Genomic DNA, 16,370 nt, shown 5'->3' on the forward strand with positions numbered 1-16,370 from the left:
GAGATCTGAATATATTGCTCAATCTCAACTTAAACAATTTTTTTGGTGTGTGTGGTTCAAAGTTATCTTTTGAGTTTACTGTGTGCAAAGGACATTTGAAAGGACTACCATTTGAGCTGATAAGGTCATTATTTTCTATGGTACAGAAATGAATTGGTTAATGAAAGATTTGCAATCATGATTTTAAAAATACTATGCTATAATATAATATAATATGCTGTTTATTAACTTTTCTATTTTGAGTCATCTTTACCTGTACGGTAGCTAAATCTTTACATAAGATCACAATTATATTGAATAGCAACTTCTTCAGCTCAAAATCTTCATAGCAATTAAAGAGCTTAAGACTTTTTACCAAAGGGTTTTGACTTTTAACTGTGAGAGAAAAACACAGGGAGAGACATGAGAGCTAAAGTTACACACGAGACTCACCAGGACACTCACAAAATGCTCAAGATGGTACAATTTTTTACCTTCATTAAAAGTTGCAAATAGTATCAAATCCCTGGTAAAGCCACATTCCTATTACAAACACACAAAACAAGCAGAAAGGTGAAATTGGAATGGCAATCAAGCTACGGGTGCCCAAAGCTGCCTACTATTCAATTTCCATACTGCAGTTAATTTGCATTTATAATCCTACTAATAATGAACAAAGCAGAAAAGCACCACCATGGTTAGGCATCTTGAGTTCACTTAATTTAAACTTGCCGAAGTTTCTAAGAAGTATTTAATATTAATCCTTGAATACCTGACATGCTATGTGAGCAAGTGAGTTGTCAGCACACGCCCACATAGTTCTTATCTCTAAGTTATACTACAAGAGCAGAAAGGCCAATTTTTTTCAATAGCTTTTCTTTTCAATGTTACCTTTATCCCAGTCACTCTGTACATTAAAGGTCAAACGGAGCACAAAACAGCACTATTTAACACAAAATACACCCCAAAGACTGACCAGAGCTGCAAATATCTCAGCACAGGGAACTCATTTTTGACAGTCATGCTGACTGGACTTTGCATATTAAGCAAAGTTTACAGGTGCACGCAATGCTGGGCTTTTGCATTGACAGCATGTTTTCTCTCCCTCTTCAGGATTGACATGGCTCCTTTAAAAATGTAAGACTGTTGTTGCTTTGGCTTATATTCATGCAGTTACTGGAATGTTGACAGTGGCAGAACTCACTGACTGGCCATAGTCTGTCAGACAAACACAGGGTCTGTCTACATATGGAAGACTTGACTAGGTGTTGTGTCGGACTGCTCATGTGTTTTCACAGTATGAATCCCATGACTTTTCTTATGTTGGAGCACTTCATGGACATCGACAGGTATTGGGACTTTTGTAGGTAGTATAGTAATATGACTGATGTGTGGCTATTTTGATTTTAATCATTCAATTATTTGTCCACCATACAGTTCAGGGCAGGGCTGGATAGATGGCTGAGGAGTTAAGGAGTGTGGACCTGGGTTCAGTTCTCAGAACCACTCAGGGGGCTCACAACCTCCAGTAACTCCAATTCCAGGGGTTCCGACACTGCCTTCTGCCTCTGTGGGCACCTTCACTCACAGGCAAGCCTACACTCACCCACACATACACAACACTAAAGTACTGAAATAATTTTAAATATAGGGAGAATTGGTTTCTGATATGGCTGGGTAGTTATGATGATATAATCTTTGAACAAAAATATAAAAAGCATCAATCTTGTGCTTCTCTCTTAGCGAAGAGAAAGTAGACATTGGAAGAAAGTTCGAACTTTGATAAAGACTAAAAATCCACTGTGTAGATTTTCATTCCAACTCCTTTTAAAACAGGCTTTTAGCACAACAGCAATCCTATTCTACACCTTGTGTATGGATGCTAAACTACAGTCTAAATGGACCCAGGAATCAGAGGACTGAAGCAACCACAGCCACTAGAACAAAAGCTATCTCATAGAGGAAAAAGCCAGAAGCAGAATCAAAACACGCACACAAATGCTTTGACTCTGACTGCTGCCTGGCCTGTCCAAATACAGATAGTTCTACATATGGTAACTGAGGCTAGAAGAACCAAACTGACATATGCACCATAATCCACCATAGGTATGAATGCAGACAAGTCCATCGTCTACTCATAATAAATCGGATAAAGTACTCTTCAAGGTCTATGTCAGAATGCATAGCAAAGATACTCATAATGAATGGGCATACAGAAGCTACATAAAGTAGAAATGGTGAGAGCGAGTCAAAGGGGACCAGGGGTGCAGCTCAGTGGTAGAGTCCTTGCCTACCACACAGAAAGCCCTGAGTTTGATCTCCAGAACTGAAGAAAAAGAGAAAGTCTAAGATCTGAAATACAAACACACTAGAAAGGGGTGTTTGTACAATGAATGAGACCAGAAAAATTAGTTAATTTAAATATATAGACAAATACAACTACCCTACCTGTGGACTAGAGAGAAAAATTCTTGCAAACAGTGACTAGAAGTCTACAACCATATGAGACCATTTCAAAAACTAATTGAGTGAATTAATATTTGGAATGCTAGACCAAATTGGGAGAGAAAATAAACTAAAAACTATCGATGAAAATAATGACCCAAATTAGTTCAAACTTGCTGAAAAAAATTACATATGTAGGACACTCTATAAAATATGAGCACAAAAGTGATAAACGTCCTGGTACACTTAATAAACCTGCTGAACATCAAAAATGGGGGTTGGGAGGGAATCTTGAAAACAGAATTTAAAGGACACTTTCATATCAGGAAGCAAGAATTCCAAATAACCAGTACTTACCAGGAACAGCAGAGAGCAGAAGACAGTGGAACATTATCTTTCAAGTGCTAATAGAGATTTTTTCAACCTAGAATTCTATATGCAATGAACATAAATTTCAAGAATTAAGGTAAATTACTGATAATTTTAGGTAAAAGAAACCCAAGAGACTTTCTTGAGAGCAGGAACCAAGTTTGTACCACAGGAAATGATAAACTTCTTTCAGTGAAAAAAAATGAAGCAAGATAGGCAGGAACAAAAGAAAAACACCAGAAATAATGAATATGGAAGTGCTGAAATATACAGAGCAGCTGCTGGGCTCCCAGTGGAACGCAACAGAGTGGTGGCAGGATGGAGGGGAGACATTAAAATACAGTTTAACAGTGCAGTAACACAGGAAAATACTAAAACAGAATTTAGAGTACCCCCATCACTTTCACCGTTAAAGTTAATAAGATCGGTGCGTACTCACAATCATCGGCGCTCCAGGGTTCTGAGCTATAATTGTGGTGATAACTAATATATCATTTCTAAGCTGACGCTCATAGTGACTATGCCCCCTCACAAAGAGGTTTTTAAATACTTCCTTCAAAGCCCTAGAAAATAAAATGATAGAAAATGATATCGTTATACACAAAATGTTTGTGTTTCTTCAAAATTTGTTTGTTGAAACCCTCCCTTGTGTGAAGTGTATTGAGAAGGTGGGTTTAGGAGAATCAAAGGTGGAGCCATTATAAAGGAAATCAAGGTCCTTACAGCAGGAAGCCCAAGTGCTCTTGCCTGGTTCCTTGCCCAAGCACGCTCGCTCTTGCCCAGTCCCTTCCCTGTGAAAGGAGGAGTCAGCCTGCTGTCCAGAAGGGCATGTTTATGGCAACTCAGCCATGCTGGCACCCTGAACTGACTTCTACTCTCTAAGACGGTGAGAAAACGATTTCTGTTGTTTTTAAACTACAAATCTCTGAATCTCTGAAGGCTGGACTAAGACATATTTCTAAGGAAAAACTTATGCCTTTACCAATAAGATCCTACTTTTAATTTTAGTCTTTGCCCAAAGTATTTCTCTTCTTTTATCTTTCCCAATCTGCTTTGAATTCACAACAACGTGCCAGAAAAGAACCCACTGATCTAACTGCATACAGCTGCCGACGTGATAGCTCTATATTTTAATCCCATCCCCTTAAAGCCATCCAAAGCTTCTCTTTATTCTCAGGCTAGGTCCTCTCTTCCAGCAGGCTTTCTGGGGCTCTGCTGATAGGTTCTTGCTCTCACAGGAGCCTCAGCTCTAAGCAGTCTGCTGTACTCTTCCGCTCCCATCATACTCAACTTCTTTCAGTTCCCCCATCCACACCCCCCCCCCCAAATGATTTTTACTTCTACCCTATGTGTGATGCCCTCTGCAAAAGTCTGTGACTCACTCCCCATCTCTGAGATCCTGCTGAGGTTAATGGGCACGAGGAAGCACAAACCAGCTCAGTTCCAGGTCAGGCTTCTTAGGAGACAGTCATAGATTTTACATCTTGGGACCCATCTGCAGTTTTCTTTGTAATAACGTTATATTTCTTATTTAGGCATTCACTCTGCCTAGTTTGTGGTTCTGTGGGAATGATGGCAAAAGAGTGGAAGACAGCACCCATAGCTAGAGAAGAGCTAAGTCCTCAGTTTTGCTGAGATCTGAATAAAGTGGCTCACTTTTAAAAAGTTGCATCCTCATCAGCCGGTGTTCTAGTTTCTTTTCTGGGATAAAACACTGACTAAAGCAACTCAGAGGAGAGAATGGCTTACGTTTCCACGTCACAGTCCATCACTGAAGGGAAGTCAATGAAAGAACCCAAGCAGAAACTTGATGGCAGAAACCATGGAGGAAGTATACTGGCTGGCTCACTCATAGGCTCATGCTTAGCTAGTTTTCTTGTACAGTCTAGAACCACTGACTACGGAATGGTGCTGCCCACAGTGAGCTAGGCCATCTTATACTAGTTACAATAAAGACAGTCACCCACAGACACACAGGCCATTCTGATCTGACCAATCCCTCTCCGTCGACTCTCTTTTCATCAGTTAGAGACTGTGCCACATTAACAGTTAAAGATAACTAGGACAGTAGGGTTGGGTTTGTGGGTCACATGACAACAAAAATACATTCACCCATATTATTATAAAAATGATGTGTTAGCTTGCAAAAATCTTTCATTATGTTTATTATACTTTCTTTTAATTGCTTATGTACTTATTTTTGTTTATAAATGTAAGAGAAGGTCCATTCAATTTTTTAATTAAAAATTTACTTTAGAATACGTGTGTGTGTGTGTGTGTGTGTGTGTGTTTTGCTTTCAGGTGTGTCTTCACTACATGTACATGTATGTTACCAAGGGAGGTCACAGAGGGCATTGGATCCCCTGAGACTGGAGTTATGAGTAGTCGTGAGTTGTCATGTGGGTGCTGGGAATCAAACCTAAGTCCTCTGCAAGACTTAACTGCTGAGCCATCTCTCTGGCTTTTATTTTATTTTATTTTTTAAATAGAGTCTCACTATGTAGCTCTATTTGGCCTCACAGAGATGCCTTCCTCTGCCTCCTAAATTCTGGGATGAAAGGTACGTTGCTTACTATACCTAGGCTTTAGTGATATTATTATAATCTCAGACTGACCCAAGCACAACAGACAATAACCACGTGTTAAATAAGTGAATTACTTGAAACTTTTTTGAATACTTGTGCACATTTTACTGACAATTTTAAGTATACAACTGGAAAGGTAGTAAATACTAATCAGAAACCTAATGAATAAATAGTTCTACAAGTCTAATTTTTACTTTATCCACCTGTAGAGGCACAATTTATCTATGTAATAAGACACTTTTAGAGCATCCTAGAGACAAATGTCTTCTCCTGGGCATGGAGTCACATAGTTTTCAGTACTGGGGAATTAAAAGGAGACCATCCTCGCTCAACTATATTGCATGTTTCAGGTCAGTCTTTCTACATAAAACCTATCTCGAAACTCACAATACAAAAAAAATTAGCTTCTTATTGCAGGCATAATGATTTCCTTCACTGGTAAAGTTTACTATTGTGTTATTCAAATGCTGATTACTTTGCCCTCATATCTTGTTTCAATCTGGACATGGTCTTGTTATGCGCTTACTCTTAAAAGCTCCTGTCTCAAGATTGTATAAACACTGCTCTTCATTTATTCTCTGCCATGCCAATAAAAGCCAACAGCCAATACAGAGCTTTAGAGAGAATAGGTGAGACTTCCAGTTCTAGGCGAGGCTGAGAAAGGGTCAGGAAGTGAAGAAGGGAGCTCTGAGGGAGGTGGAGCAACTATCAGAAGAGGAGAGCTGGATCAAGAAAGGATAAAACAATTCAGGTAAGATGGGAATGTTGTCTGGGAGTAAGTCTGACTAGCTTGGAAGTTTATAATGGAGTAATAATGGCTCAAGGCAATTTAACAAATCTTAGTCTTTCTATGTGGTTACTGGGGAAATAGCTAGCTAAGAAATACAGCTACCAGATTAATTTATTGATTATATAATATTAAAAATAATTCTTTTTATAAATTGTGCTCCATGTTGGGCACTATTTGTTTTGGTAATTGTTATTATGGGGTTTTGCTACATCCCCTTGTTGCCTTTAAATATCTATTAGGGGTTTCTACACCACTTTAGATCATTTAATTCCCAATTAAAAGACACAGAAACCTTTATGTTTATAATAAGCTTTAGAGCGCTAGAACTGGGCAGGTATCAACTCTTTCTGCAATTTCGTCTACTTCCCTGTGGTGATCCTCAAGATATCACTCACCATGTTCCTCCTAGGCGCTCCTACTCCAGAAGGCCAACCCTCAGAGCCATGTTCTCACAATCCACCTTTTCCATGGTGGTTTCCTTCCTTCCTCCTCTCTCCCTCTCATGGTCCCTACCTCTGATCCTAAGCCCAGGAGTCTGCTCCTCCAACCCAACCCAGGCTATAGGGATCCTTATTAACCAATCAGGGATAACTTGAGGGGCAAAGTTTACATAGCATCATTTGGTATGTGTTAGGATCTCCTCCTCAGGGGCAACCAGACCTTGGGGGCCAATATTTAGTATTTGAATACATAGCAGCACCAGACCAACCCCCTACAACTTAGTATGGAGATTTCATGATCCGCAGCCTTCAGATGGATCAGAATTTAACTGAGCGCAGATTCAAAGTTGTGGTTATCTATCATTGGCTATGCTTCAGGGCAGAAGACATTCCTATCTATCTACATGCACTTACAGCAGGCATTCCAAGTTACTAAGCTGTTGTATAATTTCCTCCTTTGAAGATTTTTCCAGTAAATTCCAAAGTACTTCTGATGAACGAAATAAAAGCTGTCCTGAGGGGTCTGGGTCATTGAGATGAGCACAGATTCTGCTGGCTGCTTGGGCCTTCACCATTAAAGTGCAATTAACTCCTGAAAATGAAATTTAACAAACTATTTACACTGCATACTCTGTTAGAGCAAAAGGTCGGACAGTGAAACATTTAAACTCAGGAGTGCTATACACACCAGAAGTAGAGAGATGCTGCAGGACTTTCAGAACCCAGAGCTTCTCGACAAGCTGATTCTCAAGCAGGAGTACTGACTGGACCATTGCCTTCGCCAGTCCACCAACCTCTACCATTTTAATCTTGTATGACGAGCTCACCTGCTGGTAGCCTAACACAGCAACACGGGCAGTTATTTCACAAAATGATCATTTAATAAGAGAAACAACTTCAAAAACTTTTTAAAGGATGTGCGACATTTATACCTTGTACAGCACCAGAATGAACAACGTTTTCTACAAAGGGCAAGATGATATTTACTTATTCTTTACAGGTTATTAAGATCTGTCTTTCAACTATTTAGCTCTAGATGTTGTAGCACGGTATCATAGCAAAAAGAAAGTCATAAATAATATGAAAATAAATGGACACGGTTGTGAGCCATAAAATTTAATTTGCAGTACTCTGGTTTTGTCCTGTGGGCCTCATAGTTTTGGGCCTTGAAATAAATGCACAGATTTTGGAAACAACCTTAAATTCTAAAAACCAAACAAACAAAAACCAAGAACCAAAACAAAACCAACAACAAAACAAACAAACAAATGCAACTATCTGCCAGGCCAAACAGAATGGTGGACAAATACTTTACATTTTTCACTCTATGGGACAAAGTACTGCTTCCACTGTTTCAGGGGATAAGGATTACATCACATCAGTGGTAAATGAGAGGGGAGAGGTAAATGATTGTGAATACACAGCTATTTTTGGGTAGCTGAACAGCGCAACCTCACAAAAACTTCATTTTGCCACAGGTCCTACGAGACCCTACCACTTTTGCTGGTTGCACAGGTGCCTGCCTTACTATGTTTTGTCACAAGGATTAAAGAAACCACAGTGAGGTGAAGCTATGTTTTTTCAATGACCTCACTTATAACTTCTTGATATCTTAACCTTTGAAAATAACTAGATTCTTTAACCTTGGCATAGTTCTGAGTTGTCTGTCAGTTTGCCTTAATTGTTTCTGAGACATAAACATGTCCCTGTCTATTCCTGGGATGGGTTATGTAATTATTTAAGAGATTTTTGTGTTTCCTCTTTAAGGGCTGCTACCTGTTTACCTGCGTTCTCCTGTATTTAAGGTAGTTATTTATGTCCTTCTTAAAGTCCTCTATCATCATCATGAGATGTGATTTTAAATCAGAGTCTTCCTTTCCAGTGTGTTGGGGGTATCCAGGGCTTGCTGTGGTGGAAGAACTGGGTTCTGATGATACCAAGTAGCCTTGGTTTCTGTTGCTTAAGTTCTTGCCCTTGTCTCTCGCTATCTGGTTATCTCTGGTGTTAGTTGGTCTTGCTGTCTCTGACTGTGGTTTGTCCTTCTTGTAAGCCTGTGTGTCAGTACTCCTGGGAGACCAGTTCTCTCCAGGAGGAATCTGGATATGGAGATCTGTGGCACAGGGTCAGCTCCAGGGCGCAGATGGAAACCGGAAGGATCCTGTCCCAGGTTCCTCCACAGTTCCTGTGTCCTGAGGGCTCTGGGTGGGTCCCTCTTGGGTCAGGTATTTGAGCAGAAGATATTCTTAATTTTAATTCTATTTCTTTTGGTGTATGTCTGTGGCAATGTGTGCCATGACCCATGTGTGCTATGGCATGTGTGTAGAGGTCAGAGGACATCCTTAGACTTGGTTCTTTCCTGTGACTCTGTGAGTCCTGTTGACTGAGTTCAAGCCACCAGCCTTGGCAGTAGACACCTTAACCCACTGAGCCATCTTGCCAGTCCTGTCTTCTTTTCTTTAAAAGACATCACTATATTATATTGCTGAGTTAATTCTAAGCTTGTGTTCTTAATCACAACTTCTCATGTATGCTTCAAGGATTTTGCTTTTCCATTTCCTATTTAGGAGCTTCTAGCTTGCTTACCTACAAATTTCATTTCTACATCATAAAGCTAATAACAAATCCCATGTAACTGTCCTTTGAGTTTGCTTCCAGTTAAGCTGTCTGACATCTTGTTTTCTTTATCATTTCAACTCTAAATATGAGTTTGAAGTGACTGCTTCTGTTCTCATGATCCTTTCATAATGCTGTAAGATCACCTTCATCAATAGATCTCAGACATTAACTACAACTTTCCAGGTATGACATTAGTGTGAATTTTCCATCCGTCATTACATTGGGATGGAAGGTTTTGTCATTTCATGAGCTATAGAGATGCTGTCATTTTAGGGGATGATTACAAATAATTATGGTGTATGACAGGGAGAAAATTAAATAGGGAACTCAGACTCAGGCATTTCTATCTTTTTTCCTTTTCTTTATCTTTCTTTCTCTCTTAGATAAAGGGGAAGGTGGTTGAGAGGAAAAGGGGAATATATAAGAAATTATACAAATGGGGATAGATTACAGAATCTACTCTTAAACCAAATTAAATGTATAGCTATAATCTTACACTGGTTGAGACCTTTATATATAGATGCAGAATTAAGGTTGTATTTTGTTATACTGTTATAGAATTTTGTGTAGTGATACAGGTGTAAGACTTTCATTGGTATAAATCATTGTGTTGCTACAAAATTTAAGATTAATTCTGTTACTACATGGCATATGTATAGTTCAACTCTTGTACAGATATTATGCCTAGGCAACTCATTTTATTTATTTATTTATTTATTTATTTATTTATTTATTTATTTATTTTTTTCGAGACAGGGTTTCTCTGTGTAGCTTCGACTGTCCTGGCTGTAGACCAAGCTGGCCTCAAACTCAGAAATCCGCCTGCCTCTGCCTCCCGAGTGCTGGGATTAAAGGCGTGCACCACAACGCCCGGCTGCAACTCATTTCAAAATACAAGGTTTAGTCGCAGTCTATTTAATGTCTGCTATTGCAAACTGTTTAAAATAATTAAGTAATGCAAATTAATAGTCAAACTCGTGGTCATATTAGATACTAGTTTAATTAATTACAATAAAATTTTTTGATGTTATTCAAATAGAAAATAGCTAAGAATAAACAATATTTGACAACTCAGATATGCTATAAAGCCTCAGAGATCCATAGAATATAGTATTTAAAATTATTTCATTATCAAAAGATCTTTTGACTACGAGACAGGTCTGAACTTGACGGTACCTCCATTCCATTTCAAAGAAGATGATGAAGACCAAAGGAGCTGCACTGGGTCTTGCTTCAACTGTAGCAAGCCAGCTACTAGGCAATGAAAATGTCCTAATTTCATCTGCAGACTAAATGCAGGATAGTCGACTGTTAAGCTCAGCTAAGATAGGGTAAGCAAATCCTTCATAATTCCTGCTTCATAAAAGGTCTGTCAGATATTCTGAGCCAGAAGGCTGAAGATAGATGCTCCAATGTTATAGAGAATTTCGAGGTGGTCAGCTGTCTCTGTCATTTCTATAATCTTTGGAAGCTGTATTCCTGTACTTCCTACACACTCTGGTAATTTTTATTCCTTCTCAGTTCTCCGATGGGATTGAAGATTAGATATTCATAGTCTTACCATAAACTTAAATTGTTTAGGATATAAGAAGATTTTATAAATCTAAGAAGATGGTTTTAAGTTGGTAAAATATGTTAGAATAGAAAATGATTTAGATACAGAACTCTGAACTCACTAAGATAGGATAGATGACAGAATACTCTAGTTTGTCAAATATATAAGGATTGGATATTTTAAATATCTAAATGCTTTCATAACTGTTATAATTGAATTCAATTTATATTAGCTAGAAAGGAGCCTTTTATTGAACTAAAAATGGGAATTATACAGAGAAAATCTTGTGTAGTGTATGGATGCATCATCTGTCAATGAAAAAGCCTATGGCCCATGGCTTAGGCAGAAAGCAGAGGTGGAACACCTGGGAGGAGAAAGAATTCTGTGAGAGAGCCAGAGGCAGGAGATTTGCTGAAAAGATGTGAGGAGATGGTACCTGAGCACAGGTAACCAGACATGGCAGAACGTAGAAAAAAAAAATGGGATATTTTAAGTTATATCTAGTCAGAGAAGAGCCTAGCTATATGGCCAGGGTATTTGAAAATATATTTTGAGTCTGAGTCTTATTTCTGAGAGCATGGGACTGGGAAAAAGAACCAGAGTCTAAATTCAACACATGTATTTGAAACTAACTGTTGTGACACTCTCACAGTGTTTGATGGTTACAAACACAAGGCTTCTCTGCAGTGTGTTCTTTCACACACTTGAAGGGAACATGGACATGGAGGCTTTCTCACACTGTTTACACGCATGATGCTCCTCTGCAGTGTAATTTCATGCCTGTCTCTGAATAGAAGACAAGCCACATGCTTCTCTACTTTGCTTACGCTCACAGACTTTCTCCCCAGAGCAATTTCTTTCACATATTAAAAATGAAGAGGAACAGTCAAAGGTTTTACAAATACACCTCACATTGCTTACATATGTGCTTCCGGATATGTCTGAATGCCTGGCAGTCTCATGTAGGTGTTCCCATTTTGCTTATTTATATATGGCTTCTCATCATGACGTGCCCTTTCATGTTTTGGAAACTCTGGGTATGGCAATGGTTGTTTGTGTTCATTGCATTCATTTTTGTGGTTCCTCCTCTCTTGACACTCATCTATTCTAGTGTGAGCTGGCTGAACTTTGGAAAGTACATTTGGAGATGAAAAAGCCAACATCCACTTCTCCACAATGCAGGTTTCTCATTGTTTATGCCATGTGGAATTCTCTTGTTCAGAATAAAACCTAGAGTCTGACCATTTCTCTACACTGCTTACATTGTCTCATGTTCATAATTTCTCTACCATTTGACCTTGTAGGTTTCTCCTGAGGTTTCTGTTTGCGCTACACTGTTCTGGCTTTCTCCTTTTTGACATGTTCTACTTCCTTGGTGTTCCAGGTTCAGTTCTTGGCTGTTCTCTCCTGCAGCCTGCAGCATACATGGGATCTTAATGATGGAAGTGCCAGACAAGGTTCTTCCTCTTTTTCAGCCTTTCTAGTCTTTGGATCCTTTTAACCTCTCATTTCTTTGGGTCATATTTTCCATCTTTCAGTATGAACACTTCCCATAATGCTCTTCTTGGTCCCTTGCTGTCTACATGACTCATTTTCTGACTAATTCAACCACTGACAGGTTTAATTTTCATCTCTACACAGCGAATTTCAAGCCTGTTTGTCTTCCCTGATGATTTTCACGTTCGTGCCTACACTGTGTTCTCCAGTCTGTGTATCTGAGATTTCACACTGCATATTTAATTGCAGCAGCTTGTGTTCTCATGCTAATTGTTACCCAAAACACCTGTTTACAATGTCCTGCACATGGGCTAAAGGAAGCCTGCCTGCAGTTGGCTCTGATTGGGAAATAAAGTTGCCAACAGCTAATGGCTGGTCAGAGTAAAAGAGGCAGGACTTTTATATTTCCGGACAAGGGACAAAGGGAAGAAGAAGGAGAGATTCACCATGACAGGGATGCAGAGAGATCAGAAGGCTCGCTGCCAACATATAAGAATCTGGGGAAGCAGTCTCAAGGGCCACTTTGGGTCTAGGGAATCAAAGAGCTCTCTGGAGGGTGGCAAGAAGCTTGATCACCTGACAGGAGCTCTAAGCAGATTAACTATTCTCTGCTACACTTAATAATCTCCTTAAGTACTTCCCTAGCTCAGATGTCTTCTCTTGTTCTTAGTCACAAATTTCTAGACTACCATAGATTTACTTTTAACTATTTAAAAACATATAAAATAACATTTATTTATTCTCTCTTACTATATTAATTGCAAATTATATAATCAATGAAGATAAGTATGTCTTAAATATTATTATATACTCTTAAGACCAAGGCTTAATATAATCTATTCATAAGTACACATTAAGATTTCCTTAGCTATAACAGGCAGAGTTCTCCACAAACATAATAGAGAATGGCACCAGTGTTACTAATTTAACATTTACTTGGGTGGATTGATAGTGATGAAAATAATTTTATTTATAATTATAAGTAATACTATTGGTGACAAACTAAATTTGATATTCCTTTATCAACTGGGCCATAAATATTTACCTTCAAGATAAAAATTTGATATAAACTTCCAAACTACAAAAAGAAAACATATGCAATTTTTAGAGATCAGAGGTCAAAGCTATGCAAATTTGTTCTTTTTAGGTATTGAACCCATGAGTCTGTTTGTTGAAAATTTAGTGAAATATGAGATGATGTCACTTTTTGTTTGTTTGTTTGTTTCCCAAAGACAAAAATTATCATTGAAAGATCAATGAAAAATTTACCTGGAATATGTTTCTTTAATGGTTCTGCATGATAGAAGTCAACAATACATTTACAAATTTGTATCCTTAATGCAGAACTTGGTATTTTCATTAACTCACCTGCGAGAAAGATAAAGGAGAGCAATGTATTAACATGGTATAAGTTTATTTTTAAATGTAAGCATATAATACTGATTATATAATAATTAAGATCTCATCAGATATTCACACTGCATCATATAATTGCATTGTGATCTTATGTATGTTATGCATTACTTCATTTGAGAGTATATGTTGAAAAAGTTGTTAGGTATTGCTTTTAATATGAATTTTTACACAACCATGATGTTGCATTAAGTCCAAGAGAGAAACTGAAATATACAGTGAGTGTAAGACGTAGGAAGTTGTTGCTGACAAACAGTATACTGTTTGACAGGTAATTCAAAAATAGTACGTAGAAAGTACACTCCAAATGATAAAAATATAGTAAATATATAATCCAGGAACACAGTAACTTGCCACTTCCCAAGTATTATGAACTTCAGATAACTATGTTACTATTTTATTCAGATAGTTAGCAATGAGGACTTTGTTTATACCATTTTTACCACAAATAGGTGGATAATGATTTGCACTACAACAAACTATGCCTTCAATAGGGGAATAGAATTCTTTGGATCAATGATTAGATTTATAGAACCATCATCTTACATATGTTTTATAGTTGGGTGAAATGAGGTGATACAGTGCATGACAGTATATGTGAACACATGCACATGTGACTACATAATACTTTGAGTTTATCATTATATATTTGGTATCTCAATCATTTCGGCCTGTCATTTCCAGAAAGAACAGACTGATACTAATGACACAGATACTGAAGCCAAGTTATCCAAGATTAAATTCTGGCTCTGCTACACACTCCCTTTGGTACCTTGTTTTTTCCATCCAGAAAAGAGGCATAACAGTTACTACATTTAAGAATGCTATCAAGATTGATTTCATGAGACAAGGGCTGAGAATGTTTAGCATGTCGTTAAGTTCTACATGTGATAGTTACTGTTAGGTTAAAACATAGGTTAGTGGTCTTTCTTTTTTTTTTTTCAGGGGAAAGTGCGAACACAGTCCCCCACTACCACAAATTATGCAGTCGAGTTTCCCGCGTTTGGGGAAATCGCAGGGGTCAGCACATCCGGAGTGCAATGGATAAGCCTCGCCCTGGGAAAAACCACCTTCCTGATCATGGTATCTCCCCTGCCAGGTAAGTATGTTAGTGGCCTTTCTAACTAGACTCAGAGATTTGTGTTCCATGGTGTACTTGTTTCTTAATGTTCCACATTAGCTTTGCTCTCAACTTGCTGGCAGACTAGCAGGAAGGATTCTGGGGCAGTCTTTGACTCAAAGGCAATAATTTTATGTTCAAGTTTTCTGGGTGAACATGAAGGACACAGGATTTCTTTTCAGCCATACCTATACTACTACTGAGTTCAATTTGGCTAACTCAATAATTCAAAATAGACTGCATTCACTGTTTGAATTTCAACAAGAATGTCCCTTCAGAAGAATCTGAAGAAAATCTACAGGACTCTGCAGTGTCCCATGCTGTCTGGATACCTAAGGACAACCAGAGTCAGCAGAATCAGTTTTAGGATTAAACTGGTTCAGACTGGATTCTCTGAGCATAAAAGAATAAAGAATCCTTTTAAGTCTGGGCTTTCATTTGGGCCTCGTGTAATATTCACTTCCAAAAGAGTGTGTGAGGGAGCATGAGGATAGGGGTCACGTACAAGGCAGGCCTCCTTCTTGCTCCAGTGCCATCTCCTCCAGAAAGCTGACCCTTACTAATGTCAAGAATATCTCCTTACAAAACAGTAGGACAGAGTGAGATAAATGTCTTGGGGGATTGTAGAGGAGTGTGGTAGTTTCTATATGCTTGATCGTGGGAGTGGTCATTTTCAGAGTTATAGCCTTGATAGAGTAAGAGTTTGGCCATGTTGGAAACAGTGTCTCAGTGTGGAGAGTGGGCTTTGCAACCCTCCTCCTGACCACCAGTAAGACAGTCTTCTGAGTGCCTTCAGAATAAGACATGGAGCTCTTAGCTTCTTCTCCAATGTGATGTCTGCCTAGATGCTGCCATGCTTCCTGCCTTGATGTTAATGAACTGAATATCCGAACCTTTAAGCCAGTCTCAATTAAAAGTACCCTTAGTCCTGGTTTCTCCTCATATCAATAAACCCATACTGAGACCTGGGACAGTAAAAAAAAAAAAAAAAAAGAATATCTCCTTACACATCATGTTGGAAGCTTCATTTCGAGTGAGAATGTCAGTGTTTTGTTTTTTTTTAAATAATAATAATAACAATAACGGGCAAGAGAGCAATTAAACTAGCCAAACAGGAAGTATGGAAACTCTCATCTGCTTCTCCATCTTTTCAGTTCCCACAAATTCAGAATATTTCTTACAGCTTCCTGATTTAGCATTTTAAAATAGAGTACCAACTTTTCCTCTTATTTATTTCCAGAACCCTTCTCCTGAGTCAGAAATATCTACACATCATTTAGAAGAAACCCTAATACTTACATGGTAGAACCTGGAGGTTTTTAGTAATTGTCATGAATGTATTTTATACTTCACATTGTGTATTTTCATTTACTTCATGTTTCCAGAAATTAAAAAGGCACTAGAGAGAGAAGTATTTGCACTACATCATTAGTGATGTAAGAAGTTAGGTGTTTATACTGTGCCCAGTGGCAAAGCAATGTACTGTTACTAACAGGTGTCAGTAAGTAAAGAATAATGGGATGGCAGGTCATGGATTATTCTAGACTGTCTGCTAGTTTTC

At 38.3% G+C, this 16,370-nt stretch overlaps 1 protein-coding gene and 1 non-coding gene across 2 annotated transcripts in view; both read right to left on the bottom strand.

Moving 5' to 3' along the window:
• Positions 1-16,370, bottom strand: part of Cfap69 (cilia and flagella associated protein 69) — a 69,057-nt gene that overhangs the window by 30,698 nt on the left and 21,989 nt on the right. Inside the window, exons 6-11 of the mRNA XM_021190454.1 lie at positions 13,546-13,644; positions 7,297-7,446; positions 7,023-7,200; positions 3,233-3,356; positions 474-522; positions 254-375 (exon numbers count right to left, since the gene is read on the bottom strand). Of these exons, the coding sequence (XP_021046113.1) occupies positions 254-375; positions 474-522; positions 3,233-3,356; positions 7,023-7,200; positions 7,297-7,446; positions 13,546-13,644 (722 nt within the window). The remainder of the gene's footprint in view (positions 1-253; positions 376-473; positions 523-3,232; positions 3,357-7,022; positions 7,201-7,296; positions 7,447-13,545; positions 13,645-16,370) is intronic.
• Positions 14,632-14,796, bottom strand: LOC115063547. The gene has a single exon (XR_003843393.1). It is a non-coding gene; the product is annotated as a U1 spliceosomal RNA (small nuclear RNA).

Source organism: Mus pahari, chromosome 2 (assembly GCF_900095145.1).
Source record: "Mus pahari chromosome 2, PAHARI_EIJ_v1.1, whole genome shotgun sequence".
Classification (NCBI taxonomy): domain Eukaryota; kingdom Metazoa; phylum Chordata; class Mammalia; order Rodentia; family Muridae; genus Mus; species Mus pahari.